This window comes from Oncorhynchus gorbuscha, linkage group LG07 (genome assembly GCF_021184085.1).
Source record: "Oncorhynchus gorbuscha isolate QuinsamMale2020 ecotype Even-year linkage group LG07, OgorEven_v1.0, whole genome shotgun sequence".
Classification (NCBI taxonomy): domain Eukaryota; kingdom Metazoa; phylum Chordata; class Actinopteri; order Salmoniformes; family Salmonidae; genus Oncorhynchus; species Oncorhynchus gorbuscha.
This window is the reverse complement of record NC_060179.1, coordinates 75286890-75301126: the sequence shown is the minus strand read 5'-3', so window position 1 is coordinate 75301126 and position 14237 is coordinate 75286890. Positions and strand designations below refer to the sequence as shown.

The 14237-nt window shown below is 42.7% G+C and overlaps 1 protein-coding gene across 4 annotated transcripts in view; it reads right to left on the bottom strand.

Annotated features, from left to right (window-relative positions):
* The window catches only part of LOC124039357 (3-hydroxy-3-methylglutaryl-CoA lyase, cytoplasmic-like), a 30108-nt gene extending 16787 nt beyond the window's left edge, over window positions 1-13321 (bottom strand). The window contains exons 1-5 of one of the 4 annotated variants that reach the window (XM_046355317.1): window positions 12949-13321; window positions 7808-7885; window positions 4096-4203; window positions 3545-3640; window positions 3202-3350 (exon numbers count right to left, since the gene is read on the bottom strand). In XM_046355317.1, the coding sequence (XP_046211273.1) occupies window positions 3202-3350; window positions 3545-3640; window positions 4096-4203; window positions 7808-7885; window positions 12949-13044 (527 nt within the window). In that variant the 5' untranslated portion in view covers window positions 13045-13321. Of the gene's footprint in view, window positions 1-3201; window positions 3351-3544; window positions 3641-4095; window positions 4204-7807; window positions 7886-7913; window positions 8829-8937; window positions 9056-9380; window positions 9503-10418; window positions 10474-11249; window positions 12359-12948 lie in introns of those variants that run through there. The other 3 variants (XR_006839555.1, XR_006839556.1, XR_006839554.1) reach the window with 3 other exon arrangements.
* Window positions 13322-14237: the final 916 nt, after the last annotated feature.

The following is a 14237-nucleotide window of genomic DNA, read 5'->3' as shown; positions in this document are numbered from 1 at the left end:
AATGAAGAACATCTCTTGAATGAGTAGGTGTGTCCAAACTTTTGACTGGTACTATATATTAATACATGGGTCATAAACACACATGGAATATATTAATACATGGGTCATAAACATGCCAACTTGGCCACATGTTACACAGTGAATTGCACTAAATGGTTAACTCTCTCTGGTCAAAAAGTCATAATTTATGCTATCTGTCATTAGAATTAAGGTAGACCATAACTGTTTTCTGGATTCAGTAACCGCTAACTGCCAGTGCAATATAGACTTCAAATCTTATAACCAATTGGTGTTGAATATTTTGTTATATGTAGTGGTTATGTTGTTGACAGTAGCAATGAGAAATTATGCAGGGGGGTGAAATCAAACAATATGCCTATTCCATATGTGTAGGAAACGTTCACTGCTTGAAATAGCGGACATGTGAAAAGTAGAAAATGTTTCTCTTGGGCTCGCAGTCGTTAGACGATACCTCAGTTTGTCACCGGAATATCCAGCAAGTTCTAGCAGGACTCAAGGGAAAGGAGCGCTGCCCAAGCCATCTCCAACAGCGGTAGATCTGCCAGAATGCCTGTGTCAAACTGATGCGTTGCCATGGCATTGCTGCGTTGTTTGGATGAAAGGGGGCTACTGTACCACAAAATTTAAACATGCTTCATGTCAGCGGTTCTATACTGTCCATCTGGACTTGTAGTTGAAGCAACACATAGAACGATTCAGTGCACATCTGGAAATTTGCTTGTTAACCTATTATTTCTGGAGTCATTTATCACTGTCTGAGTGTACCTTTGCTAACAGAGAGAGAGTAACATTAGGCCTTTGAAACATTTTACGACAGTGCTTTTTTTTTTCCAAAGTCAACATAAACATACAGTTGTGGTCAAATATATTGGAACCCTTTCACTTTTCTTAAATATTTCCCCATTTCATAAAAAAATAAGCTAAAATTGCAACCACAACAATAAAGTCTCCACACCTTATTGGAGTTTCAACATTACAGAACCAATTTTATTTGTGTAAACTTAAACTTTCAATTTTAATTTAGAAAATAAAGAAAAATGGCATGGACAAAGTTATTGGCATCCCAGAGCTATTACTTGGTTCCACAGTCTTTGGCCAAGATAACTGCCAACAATTGCTTCTTGTAGCCTTCAATGAGCTTGTTGCACCTTTCTACTGGCAATTTGGCCCACTCTTCAGTAGCAAACTGCTCTAATTCTTCAATGTTTGAGGGTTGCCCTCCACCAACTGCTGTTTTCAGTTCTCGCCATGGGCTATGGATGTGATTCAAAGAGTCCAGTGTTTCTTCTTGAACCATTCTTGGGTGCTTTTGATGTGTGTTTGGGGTCTTTGTCCTGTTGGAAGACCAACAACCTCAAATCAAATCTAATTTTATTTGTCACATACACATTAGCAGATGTTAATGCAAGTGTAGCGAAGTGCTTGTGCTTCTAGTTCCGACAGTGCAGTAATATCTAATAAGTAATCTAACAATCCCCAACAACTACCTAATACACACAAATCTAAAGGGGTAAAGGAGAATATGTACATATAAGTATATGGATGAGCGATGGCCAAGCGCCATAGGAAAGGTGCAATAGACGGTATAAAATACAGTATATACATCTGATATGAGTAATGTAAGATATGTAAACATTATTAAAGTGTCATTATTTAAAAGAGACATCGTATAAAGTGACTAGTTTATATTAATGTAGGCAACAGCCTCTCTGAGTTAGTGATTGCTGTTTAGCATTCTGATGGCCTTGAGAGAGAGAAGCTTTTTTTTGTTGTCTCTCGGCCCCTGCTTTGATGCACCTGTACTGACCTCATCTTCTGGATGGTAACGGTGTTAACAGGCAGTGGCTCGGGTGGCTGATGTCCTTGATGATCTTTTTGGCCTTCCTTTGACATTGGGTGCTGTGCGTGTGGGGACAACAGACTGGGATAGGGAGCGGGGGGGGGGGGGCGGACGGGACAGTCCTTGTTAGCATGCCTCGCCGGTGGCACTTTATTTCCCTCAAAGCGGGCAAAGAAAGTGTTTAGTTTGTTTGGAAGTATGACGTCTGTGTCCGTGATGTGGCTGGTTTTCTTTTTGTAGTCCGTGATTTCCTGTAGACCCTGCCACATACGTTGTGTGTCAGAGCCGTTGAATTGCGACTCCACCTTGTCCCTGTACTGGCAGGTCGGTTGTTTGATTGCCTTGTGGAGGGCATAACTACACTGTTTATATTCAGTCATAATCCCAGACCTCTTTCCATGGTTAAATGATTTGGATCTAACTTTCAGTTTTGCGCGAATGCCGCCATCCATCCACGGTTTCTGGTTAGGGTAGGTTTGAATAGTCCCAGTGGGTACAACATCTCCAATGCACTTCTTTATAAACACACTCACCGAGTCAGCGTGTTGGTCGATGTTGTTCTGAGGCTGACCGGAACATATTCCAGTCCACCTAATCAAAACAATCTTGAAGCGTGGCTTCCGATTGGTCGGACCAGTGTTGAATGGTTCTCGTCACTGTTACATCCTGTTTGAGTTTCCGTTTATAAGACGGTAGGAGCAAGATGGCGTCATGGTCAGATTTGCCTAAGGGAGGGCTTTGTATGCATCGCGGACGTTAGAGTAGCAGTGGTTGAGGATATTGCCTATGCAAGTAGCACAATCAATATGCTGGAAGAATTTAAGTAGCCTTGTTCTCAAATGTGTTTGTTAAAATCCCCAGCTACAATAAATACAGCCTCAGGGTATATTGTTCCAGTTTGCATATAGTCCAGTGAAGTTCCTTGATAGTCGTCTTCACCTTCGATGGAGACCCAGTTTTTGGACACAAAGTTAATCATTGGACTCGAAAACACATTGATAGTCTGTTGATTACATTATGACATGTACACGTTCAGGGCCCCCAGTACCCATGTCCATAAAATGTGTCTTTATATTCTTAATCAAAATTGTAAAATTAAGTTTGCAAAATAAAATTGGTTCTGCAATGTTGAAAATCCAATTACATGGTGTGGAGACCAAAAGTTTTTTTAAATTTTTTTTAGAATAGGACATTATTTAAGAAAAGTGCAAGGGTGCCACTATATTTGTCCACAACTGTACATGGTTGACACCAGTTAAAGAGCATATGGAATCATTGCAATATATTCAAGTAAAATGGCTTTACTGGTGAAGAAGCGCAAAGTGAGGAATGATACAAACCCACGGACTGGAATCTGTTGTTGTTTAGCAGTGCAAATGACTTCCTCGAACCTCAGCATGCTGGCATCAATAGAGCAATTGATATTTTTCTGACTGAAGGTCTCAGAGGCAGACCCAAACACGGCCACTTCAGTAGCACCAGCTGCAACCTTCAACAGGACAGAGGGAAGTTACATTATTTTGATGTAAGATTATGGAACAGACATTACTTTAAAACGTTTCTATTCATCTCAGGCATAGTGTTCCCTCAACCTTTATATAGCACTACACATCAGGGGAGCCTAGGGAGATATCTGTTCTTTTTAAAGAGTGTGATTTCTCGGATGAATAATGAAATGCTTACAGCATCCTGAAAGCCGTGCATGTTGGGTGTCAGTACAGGATAACGAGCATGAGAAGATCTGTGGATGGCTTGAAGCACTTCAGTGTGGTCCGCCATCTTGACAAGAGACATAAGCATGTTTACAAAATATGTCGACAGAGTATAGTCTCTTCCCACAGCTGCTGATGGAGGTCCATGCACCTGGCAAGCGAGACTAGCATGTAGCCTAGTTTTACAAAAACTCACATTTTCCAGAAGCTCATATAGAAATGCAGATATAGATGTTCCACATCATTTGTCTCAATACAACTCAAGAATATGACACAGACATCTGTAGTTTCTTTCATGAGGTGAACTGTCATATATTTTACACAGGCAAACAAAATAAAGTGCTTGGAAAACAGGTTCTGGAATAGGCCTATAGCTCAAGGTTTTCCCCAAAAACATCTGCGAGTCCAGGGTCTAACTGGGATACTGGAGTAGCAGGTTTCCCCCAGTAGTCCTGAAGAGAACAATGAGAGCCTAATAAATCACTCAGTAAGCTTTCTGGGAACACGGAGAAGAGTTACTACCTGTGGTACCCACTTTGAAGACACAAAGCTGGTGGCCTCAATCACAGGCAGGCCTGTTTCCGAGAGCATGTTTATCAGCTGGATTTTGACTCTTGTCGGAACCATTTCCTGGAAAACAATGAAATGGAGACCGTCTCTTTCTGGATCTGATTCTGATCCCCTGTCAAGATTGGAGGTATGTGCGGAGTGGACATCTGGGCAATTCAGCTGCAATGTCTTTGCAACCAGAGTAATTTACGGCACTCACCTGCTGGGTCCACTTCTTCCAAACATACAGTACTTCCTACAATTACAGCGTGTAGTACCCCCTGAGTTTGACTTTGTCATCATGTCAATTTGTACAGCTACAGCAGACTTGAATATATATACAACATATGAGCCATCTGGTAAAGTCATGTCATGTTTCCCATAGATTTTAAGGGCAGTTGGTGTTCATTTGATCAATACATTTTTTGAGAAAATGTGAAACACATGTCATGGGTAATCATAGAAAAATAATCCATACGTTTAAGGGGACCATCAAATCAACCAGGAATCAATCAAAAGGATAGTTACATAATACAAAAGTGGGCTAACACAAAATAAGCTAAGCTTCCAGGTCTTAGATACCATATTGGGTTTGTAAAGGTGTAATGAACATAAATCATTTGCAAAAATGTACAGTGCATTTGGAAAGTATTCAGACCGCATGACTTTTTCCACATTTTATTACATTACAACCTTTTCTAAAATGGATTCAATAGTTGTTGTTTTCTCATCGATCTAAACACAATACCCCAGGTCAAAGCAAAAACATTTTTGTATACGTTTTTGCTAATTTATAAAGAATACAAAACTGAAATATCACATTTGCATAAGTATTCAGACGGTCTCCATTTTGTTGTTTTCCAGGAAATGGTTCCGAGTCGGTACGTTTTTGAAGCACCTTCGGCAGTGATGACAGCCTCAAGTCTTCTTGGGTATGACGCTACAAGCTTGGCACACCTGTATTCTCCTCTGCAGAGCATCTCAAGCTCTGTCAGGTTGGATGGGGAGCATCGCTGCACAGCTATTTTCAGGTCTTTCCAGAGATGTTTGATCGGGTTCATGTCCGGGCCAATCAAGGACATTCAGAGACTTAATGCAGGAGTGGCTTCGGGATGTCTTGGCTGTGTGCTTAGGGTCATTGTCCTGTTGGAAGGTGAACCTTAACCCCAGTCTGAGGTCCTGAGCAGGTTTTCATCAAGGATCTCTCTGTACTTTGCTCCTTTTATCTTTCCCTCGATCCAGACTAGTCTCCCAGTCCCTGCCACTTAAAAACATCCCCACAGCATGATGCTGCCACCACCATCCTTCCCTGTAGGGACGGTGCCAGGTTTCCTCCAGGCATGACACTTGGCATTCAGGCCAAAGAGTTCAATCTTGGTTTCATCAGACTAGAGAATCTTGTTTCTAGGATGAGACCTACAGGTACCTTTTGGCAAACTCCAAGTGGGCTATCATGTGCCATTTACTGAGGAGTGGCTTCTGTCTGGCTGCAGATATGGTTGTCCTTCTGGAAGGTTCTCCCATCTCCACAGAGGAACTCTGGAGCTCTGTCAGAGTGACCATGGGGTACTTGGTCACTTCCCTGACCAAGGCCCTTCTCCCCCGATTGCTCAGTTTGGCCGAGCGGCAAGCTCTAGGATGAGTCTTGGAGATTCCAAACTTCTTCCATTTAAAAAGGATGGAGGGCACTGTGTTCTTGGGGACCTTAAATGTTGCAGAAATGTGAGTTGACAATTGGAGCACTACGGACAATTCCTTGGACCCCATGGCTTGGTTTTTGCTCTGACATGCACTGTCAACCTGAAATAGACAGGTGTGGGCATTTTCAAATCATATCCAATCAATTGAATTGACCAAAGGTGGACTCCAATCAAGTTGTAGAACCATCTCAAGGATGATCAATGGAAACAGGGTGCACCCGAGCTCAATTTCGAGTCGCATAGCAAAGAGTCTGAATACTTACACAAATGAGTTATTTCTGTACAGTGAGGGACAAAAGTATTCGATCCCTTGCTGATTTTGTATGTTTGCCCACTGACAAAGAAATGATCAGTCTATAATTTTAATGGAAGTTTTATTTTAACAGTGAGAGACAGAATAACAACAAAATCCAGAAAAACGCATGTCAAAAATGTTATAAATTGATTTGCATTTTAATGAGGGAAATAAGTATTTGACCCACTCTCAATCAGAAAGGTTTCTGGCTCACAGGTGTCTATTATACAGGTAACCAGTTGAGATTAGGAGCACACTCTTAAAGGGAGTGCTCCTAATCTCAGTTTGTTACCTGTATAAAAGACACCTGTTCACAGAAGCAATTAATCAGATTCCAAACTCTCCACCGTGGCCAAGACCAAAGAGCTCTCCAAGGATGTCAGCGACAAGATTGTAGACCTACACAAGGTTGGAATGGGCTTACAAGACCATCGCCAAGCAGCTTGGTGAGATGGTGACAACAGTTGGTGCGATTGTTCGCAAATGGAAGAAACACAAAAGAACTGTCAATCTCCCTCGGCCTGGGGCTCCATGCAAGATCTCACCTTGTGGACTTGCAATGATCATGAGAATGGTGAGGAATCAGCCCAGAACTACACGGGAAGACACAAAGCTGGTGGCCTGTCAATGATCTCAAGGCAGCTGGGACCATAGTCACTAAGAAAACAATTGGTAACACACTACGCTGTGAAGTGCTGAAATCCTGCAGCGCCCGCAAGGTCCCCCTGCTCAAGAAAGCACATATACATGCCAGTCTGAAGTTTGCCCAATGAACATCTGAATGATTTAGAGGACAACTGGGTGAAAGTGTTGTGGTCAGATGAGACCAAAATGGAGCTCTTTGGCATCAACTCAACTCACCATGTTTGGAGGAGGAATGCTGCCTATGACCCCAAGAACACCATCCCCACCATCAAACATAGGAGGTGGAAACATTATGCTTTGGAGGTGTTTTTCTGCTAAGGGGACAGGACAACTTCACCGCATCAAAGGGACAATGGACAGGGCCATGTACCATCAAATCTTGGGTGAGAACCTCCTTCCCTCAGCCAGGGCATTGAAAATGGGTCGTGGATGGGTATTCCAGCATGACAATGACCCAAAACACACAGCCAAGGCAACAAAGGAGTGGCTCAAGAAGAAGCACATTAAGGTCCTGGAGTGGCCAGCCAGTCTCCAGACCTTAATCCCATAGAAAATCTGTGGAGGGAGCTGAAGGTTCGAGTTGCCAAACGTCAGCCTCGAAACTTTAATGACTTGGAGAAGATCTGCAAAGAAGAGTAGGACAAAATCCCTCCTGAGATGTGTGCAAACCTGGTGGCCAACTACAAGAAACATCTGACCTCTGTGATTGCCAACACGGGTTTTGCCACCAAGTACTAAGTCATGTTTTGCAGAGGGGTCAAATACTTATTTCCCTCATTAAAATGCAAATAAATGTGTAACATTTTTGACATAAGTCTTTCTGGATTGTTTTGTTGTTATTCTGTCTCTCACTGTTCAAATAAACCTACCATTAAAATTATAGACAGATCATTTCTGTCAGTGGGCAAACGTACAAAATCAGCAGGGGACCAAATATTTTATTCCCTCACAGTACATGACTTATTTCATGATTATGGATGTGTGTGTGTGTGTGTGTGTGGGGGGGGGTTCTGTGTATTCAGATGTGTGACTGATGAAAAGATACCTTTTCATTTTGAAGTCCGTCTCTTGGTCCAACTTCAATCATTTTAACATACTCTGGATATTCACGTGTTAAAGTGCACTGAAAATGAAAAGAGTCATGTTAGATATTGAAAACAATAAACAAATGTTATATCTGTTGTCACAAACTCCAAAGCGCTATTTTCCCATTTAACTGTTTCTCCTGTCCAATAATGTGTTACAACCTTAAAAGGGAATTACACCTGCTGATTTGGCCTCATTTTTTGGCTTGCTCCTTATGAAATGCTGGCAGCCATGACAGAAGCCGAACGAGAGTTGGCTTGGGGGTGTGGTTTGATGCGAGTGTTTCTCGGGTGTGTCCTTGCCACCACCAAGACACACCCATCTGTCAGAACCTTGCCAGCAGCTGTTTCTCCCCACTAACAAACATCCTGCAGGTTGATCTCAACAACAGGCTGTAACTCAACTACAGGCTCAACTACAACTGTATGGTGAGATGCTTGAGGAAGCTTTGAATAAGTCAGCCTACAGAATAATATGAGAAGAATGCAATTTTTGAATTTATGTAGATGTTATAAACAAAGTGTGTTACCAGTCTTTCAAATGTACTAACTGGTCCATGTAGAATAAACAACCCTTTACACAATACCATAGAATCAGTGTTCTGCTAATATAACAATGTGCACCTTTCATTGTCGTTCCCAGACGATAGACACTGTGCCTATCGGCATTTTCTCTTGTGGTAATTGGGCCACCTTGGTAAACATGTCAGTGGTCATACCTCCCTGTGTGGTGTCTCGTATACAACAGGATTTCCCTGATCCTGGTGCAGAATACACAGGGTTTCTTCCTCCCCATACTGACTGATACCATTCCATTCAATAATAAGAAAGACAATACAAGTAAAAGTTGTGTCTAGTAAACATTTTATGATGAGTTCCAGGTCTCTCAACAATCAGAGACATCAGTATCAAGTGCGTATGTCGGTCTGGACTTCATCACATCATTTTGCAAGTCTCCATGTGCTGGCTCCATACATGTTTCTGTGAACACATACACATATAGTCACTGTTCTATTACCAATGTCAATTTGGATAGGTAATGTCTGACACACAAACAGGTACTATGTTGAAGTGGTCACACTAAACGTACCTAATTCTGTTCTCCCCATCGACGACCATTGGTGGGCAGGCAAGAGGTAAGGTCATTGCCAGAGCCCCATTGATAGACATGGCAGCGTAGATTAGCTCCTGCCCTCTCTTCAAAGATACTGGTCAGTCACACACACACACACACACACACACACACACACACACACACACACACACACACACACACACACACACACACACACACACACACACACACAGTACTGATTACATTATTAATGGGGGTTATGATCAGCCTGGTGGAACCAACCTCACAAAATGTGAAATAGAATGGTGAACACAGCTATCAGGCAGGTTCCACCAGGCTAGGTTTTGCCCTGGACATTATATGCATCTAAGAAGTAGAAAATAGCATCAAATAATGTCAGTTTACATTTAGTTTCAAAATTGGGTTATCAAATGGATCAGAGTAATGAAGTGTGTTACCTTCTGTGTGTTACCTTCTGCTGATGAGGGCCCCCATGTCCGGCTGCAAACTGGACATCTCCCGAACAAGTGCAGCAGGCAGTCTTATGAGGTGGTGTTGAGGTGGTGTTGACTGGTATGGCCTGTGAAAGGTGATATAATAGACAGCCAAGTGGTCAATTGTATTTTGTTCTAAAGAAAGGACAAAGCTATTTGCTAATGCACTTCACAACCAAAATGATTCTACTAGTTGTATCTGCTTGCTGGGGATTTAGCTTACTATTTTATCAAGTGTTTTTGAATACAACTTTTTACATAACACACATTACTTGTCTTTTTCGATGAAGTCATCTGTGTCATCAGAGCAATGCAAATTGTCCAGGTAGCCATTTGATTACCTGTTCAGGAGTCTTATGGCTTGGGGGTAAAAACTGTTGAGAAGCCTTTCTGTCCTAGACATGGCACTCCGGTACCGCTTGCCACGCGGTAGTAGAGAGAACAGTCTATGACTGGGGTGGCTGGGGTCTTTGACAATTTTTAGGGCCTTCCTCTGACACCGCCTGGTGTCGAGGTCCTGGATGGCAGGCAACTTAGCCCCAGTGATGTGCTGGGCCGTATGCACTACCCTCTGCAGTGCCTTGCGGTCGGAGGCTGAGCAATTGCCATACCAGGCAGTGATGCAACCAGTCAGGATGCTCCAGCTGTAGAACCTTTTGAGGATCTCAGGACCCATGCCAAATCTTTTTAGTTTCCTGAGGGGGAATAGGCTTTGTTGTGCCCTCTTCACGACTGTCTTGTTGTGTTTGGACCATTCTAGTTTGTTGGTGATGTGGACACCAAGGAACTTGAAGCTCTCAACCTGCTCCACTACAGCCCTGTCGATGAGAATGGGGGAGTGCTCGGTCCTCCTTATCACACGAGTACTTGTGTCGCATGACACTTTTATTCTGAGGTCTTTCCTGAGAAGCTGTGAAAATAGCAAGAGAACAGTGAATTAAATCATTTTTGGAGGTCGCTAAAACATCGCACTCCCATTGCTGGACATGTTATGGTACCCACCTTTGCTCTTTCTTGTTGGTCCTGGCATCCGTTCATGACCAACTGTGCACTTTGTCTAACAGAAAAAAAGGGTCAACGATTGTCATCATCCCTCAATTATAAAACATAGATAGAGAAATAACAATGTCGTTTGGTAGCTAATTCTATGCTTGACAGATGTAGACTGATTGGCTCCAGATTAGATTCAGGCCGGTGACGCCATTACAATATGCATCCAACTGTGACATGTTTTGCTATGGCCCAGGGTTGGTTTGCTGCTGCTAGTTAGTGCCCTGTTGTAGACAGACATGGTTACCTAGTACCATCATCGTTTCATCCAAAATGTACTGTATTTGTGCCCTAGACATGGGTTGCACCTCGGAGGCTGTGACAATTTAGTCTACAACTAAATTAGAGTGGCATGGAAATACGATGGCAACGCTAAAGTAGGCAAATATTTCATTGGAAACAACTTTGCCATATTATGGTGTCGTCAAATGTACTCTAGAGGACTGTCACTAGCGAAGTTTGTCAAAAAATAGCTAGCAATGCTAACGTTAGCTAGCTAAAATATGGTTGTGTCCTTAATCTTAGTTAGCGGACTAATGTTATACTACTACATCTAAAGTCAATCTGGTGAAATCACAATCATGACAACCTGTTTTCCTACTAAATATTTAACTTCTTTTGAAATGTTTGTGTTTCCAAGCCAAGTCCAAGTTGTATTGAGGTAGGCTAACATTAGCCAGCTATCTAGTCAGGGAAGTAGGTAGCAAGCTAGCGATGATAGTGATAATGATGCTCAAAATATACATAAACAGCAGCCTATGGTCTAGCTACCAGTATACTCACCACCACTGGAGAGCAATGCAATCCAACCACCTATTGCGCATGATAGGGTCCTTCAGCAGGGCATGCAAACCATCGTCTTTTGGCTGTGCAGCCTTCTGGAAGCATTGCATTGATTGCATGGTCAATCGAATGGCCGTGATCCTTTGAACGTATTGGTTGGGGGCGATGAAACAACGGGAGCCCCATTCAATAAAGGGAGGCTGAGGGGCGATTTGCTTGTGGAGCTTGGGAAAGGGTAGCATGATTTGTTGACATAATTGTAATCCAAACTCAACCTTCAGTTATTTGTTGTGACACACTGAGGTTCCAAACTCCATTCTAGGCGAGACTGACTTTATGACCAAAATTATGCTATTACACTTTGTAATCAATTTTGACACTATAATAAATTATTATGACTCACAAGGACGCCTCATAGGCCATTTTCAAAGGGATTCGTTGTTTTTTAGGGGCAATCGCTCTTTAAGCCCAGAACACTTTGATCTTCAGATCACTGCTGGCATTTTAATAATGCATGACACGTGTAAAATGTGTCAGTTCAGAGTTTCTAATAATATCTACTGTCGATTTTACAGTTGATTATATATAACATAAAATACAGATGTTTTTATATTATACCTGACTAACTAATCTAACAGTTGTAGTGGGAAAAGTTGAGAGGAAGATAGGAAGGGTGTTCACTTGATGCACTCTCTCTATCTGCCAATACGCAGACTTACTTAAGATAGATGGTGGGGAGGAACGAATGAATTAAATTCTATATTTAAATGAGATATTTCAAGCACAACATTCCATGTATTTAAGTATTTTGTTATTGTAGTGAGGACAGTAACATTAGTAATCGCTCAAAATTATACTTCAAGGATTTATTTTAATTTTTTATCTCACATAATATAATTTTAAAGTATGTATTAAGGTGTCTGTAATAGAATAAAATACATTAATAAATGCATTTCTATAGCTTCCAAAATATTTTCTACAATGTGGGGGAGTGCCAAGATGGAGACACATAGCGTCCCCTATAATTCATCTAGTGTATATATTGTAATGACCTGACTAGATCATAAATGAACAATTGTCCAGACAGAGGTTGGAGTTTTCGAATTGACGGTTTATTAAACCAACTTTACACAGGCTACTGTTTGGGCCGTAGCACACGCCAAATAGATGAAAGATAACCCACAAGCCAATCGTGACCTTCTCTTGTGAAGCCCAGACGTAAGAGAGAGAGAACAAAGGCTGAACCTGGTCTTAACTTCCAATGCTCCACCCCCTGCCCAACCCTCCTCCCCGCCACTCCGCCAACCACCAGGATGCCCGGCATCAGAACATTCCAGGCATTCCCGTGATTGGCAGATAGCAGGTTGATTGACATGTCGGACCCCGCGAACACCGGGTACTGGTCAGTACAACACAACCACCTCCTAGCCTAACACATAACACACAGCTGTCTGTGCGGGTCGCTACAATATAAATCGTTGGGAGGAACAGGATCCTGCTTTTAGACCGCAAGTCAACGTTAAACAGTAGGCATAACAATTCTTTCATATATTGTGCTCTTATCACGACATTTGAATTTATTTTGAAATAGAGTGTTTGCAGTGTGACGCCAGTTAGTGTAGTGCCTGTTTCTGCATCCCAGGGTGATGCCCCCTCTCTGTCCTTTCACATGTTCCCAACCTGCACCCTCCCATCTTACCTTCTCCTCCTGCAGCCGGCTTCCTAGCCACGGATAATCCTGGATGAGTTGTTCATAGCTCAGGCAGTGCTTCACTGAGGTGGGGACGTTGCCCATCCGAAACGCTCCCCTTTGGCCTGTAGAGCTCCCCCAGGATCCTCTGGCTCCGACACCCGCAGTGATGGATCTCTACACTCAACTGCAACAAATGCACATGGTGGAGTTCTCTGATCAATATGCTCATGAAGCAGACAGGGTGGAGACCGAGGCCCTTGTTGCCCCTCTCACTGAAAGAATCACATCAGAGGACGACAGCTGAAAGCAGAGAGCTGGCAGTGACTCAGCAGTTGCCATGGCAACAGCATCCCTAGCAGGGAATGGATGAGAGAGAGGATAGAGTCAGCAAGAGGGAGGAAGCAACACAGAGAGATTAATAAAGGCGATGAGAGAGAGAGGCATATGGAAGGGGTGAGAGTGTCAGTGACCAGCTGGCTCACTGGGGACTCAAGTGTGAGCTAACGTTATGTCTGGACTAGTCTGACAGTGTTACGAGCGACTGTGTGAGCTGAGAGGTCAGGAAGCTCTCAAAGGGAAGTACTTGCCTGCCGAGTCTCTGGGCTCTAGAATAAGACCAGTCACACACTGCTTATTGTAAGTCCCCCACCTCAACCTTTCCGGATTAAATCTAAGGCTTCAGGGAAACAGGTTGCTTTGATTGATCTCTTTTGACTGAAACAGCTGAAGGTTTTCCATTGCCAGGTGTGCCACGAGCTGCCAATGTCAACGTCGTAGCGTAATAAAATCCTCTTGTAAAGCAGGGACACAGTTTACCAGAGAAAGACCCATTCTTTCTCACCAGATGTTAACAATAGAGGGGCTTAATGAAGTCCTAGCACTGAACCATTTCAACATAATAATCTGCCCTGCGATGAGAGAACCCCACTCAAGGGGAGAGACAGAACTTGTACGACCGTCCCATGAAAGGTCTTCAGGTCTCTGTGTCATTGGCTCCCAGGTTTATGTCCATCACTTGTCAACTCCCTAAATGTGAATCATTTAGAATCCCGCCCTCACAACCTTCTCTGGGCCACTGAAAATATGGAAGGGTTTTGTTAGGGAATGCCAACCCTGCCATGTTTGAAGATGGTTTTCATGATGGGTGTATAAATCACAGTTTAATAGAAAGGGAGAGTTTAGATGAAATTGAGAGGTTGCTATTGAAAGGTTGACATTTTAGTCATTTCGGAAAAAAAATAGTAGGTTTACTATTCTGTGGATTTTCTGCAGACACATACAGTATCATCATATTG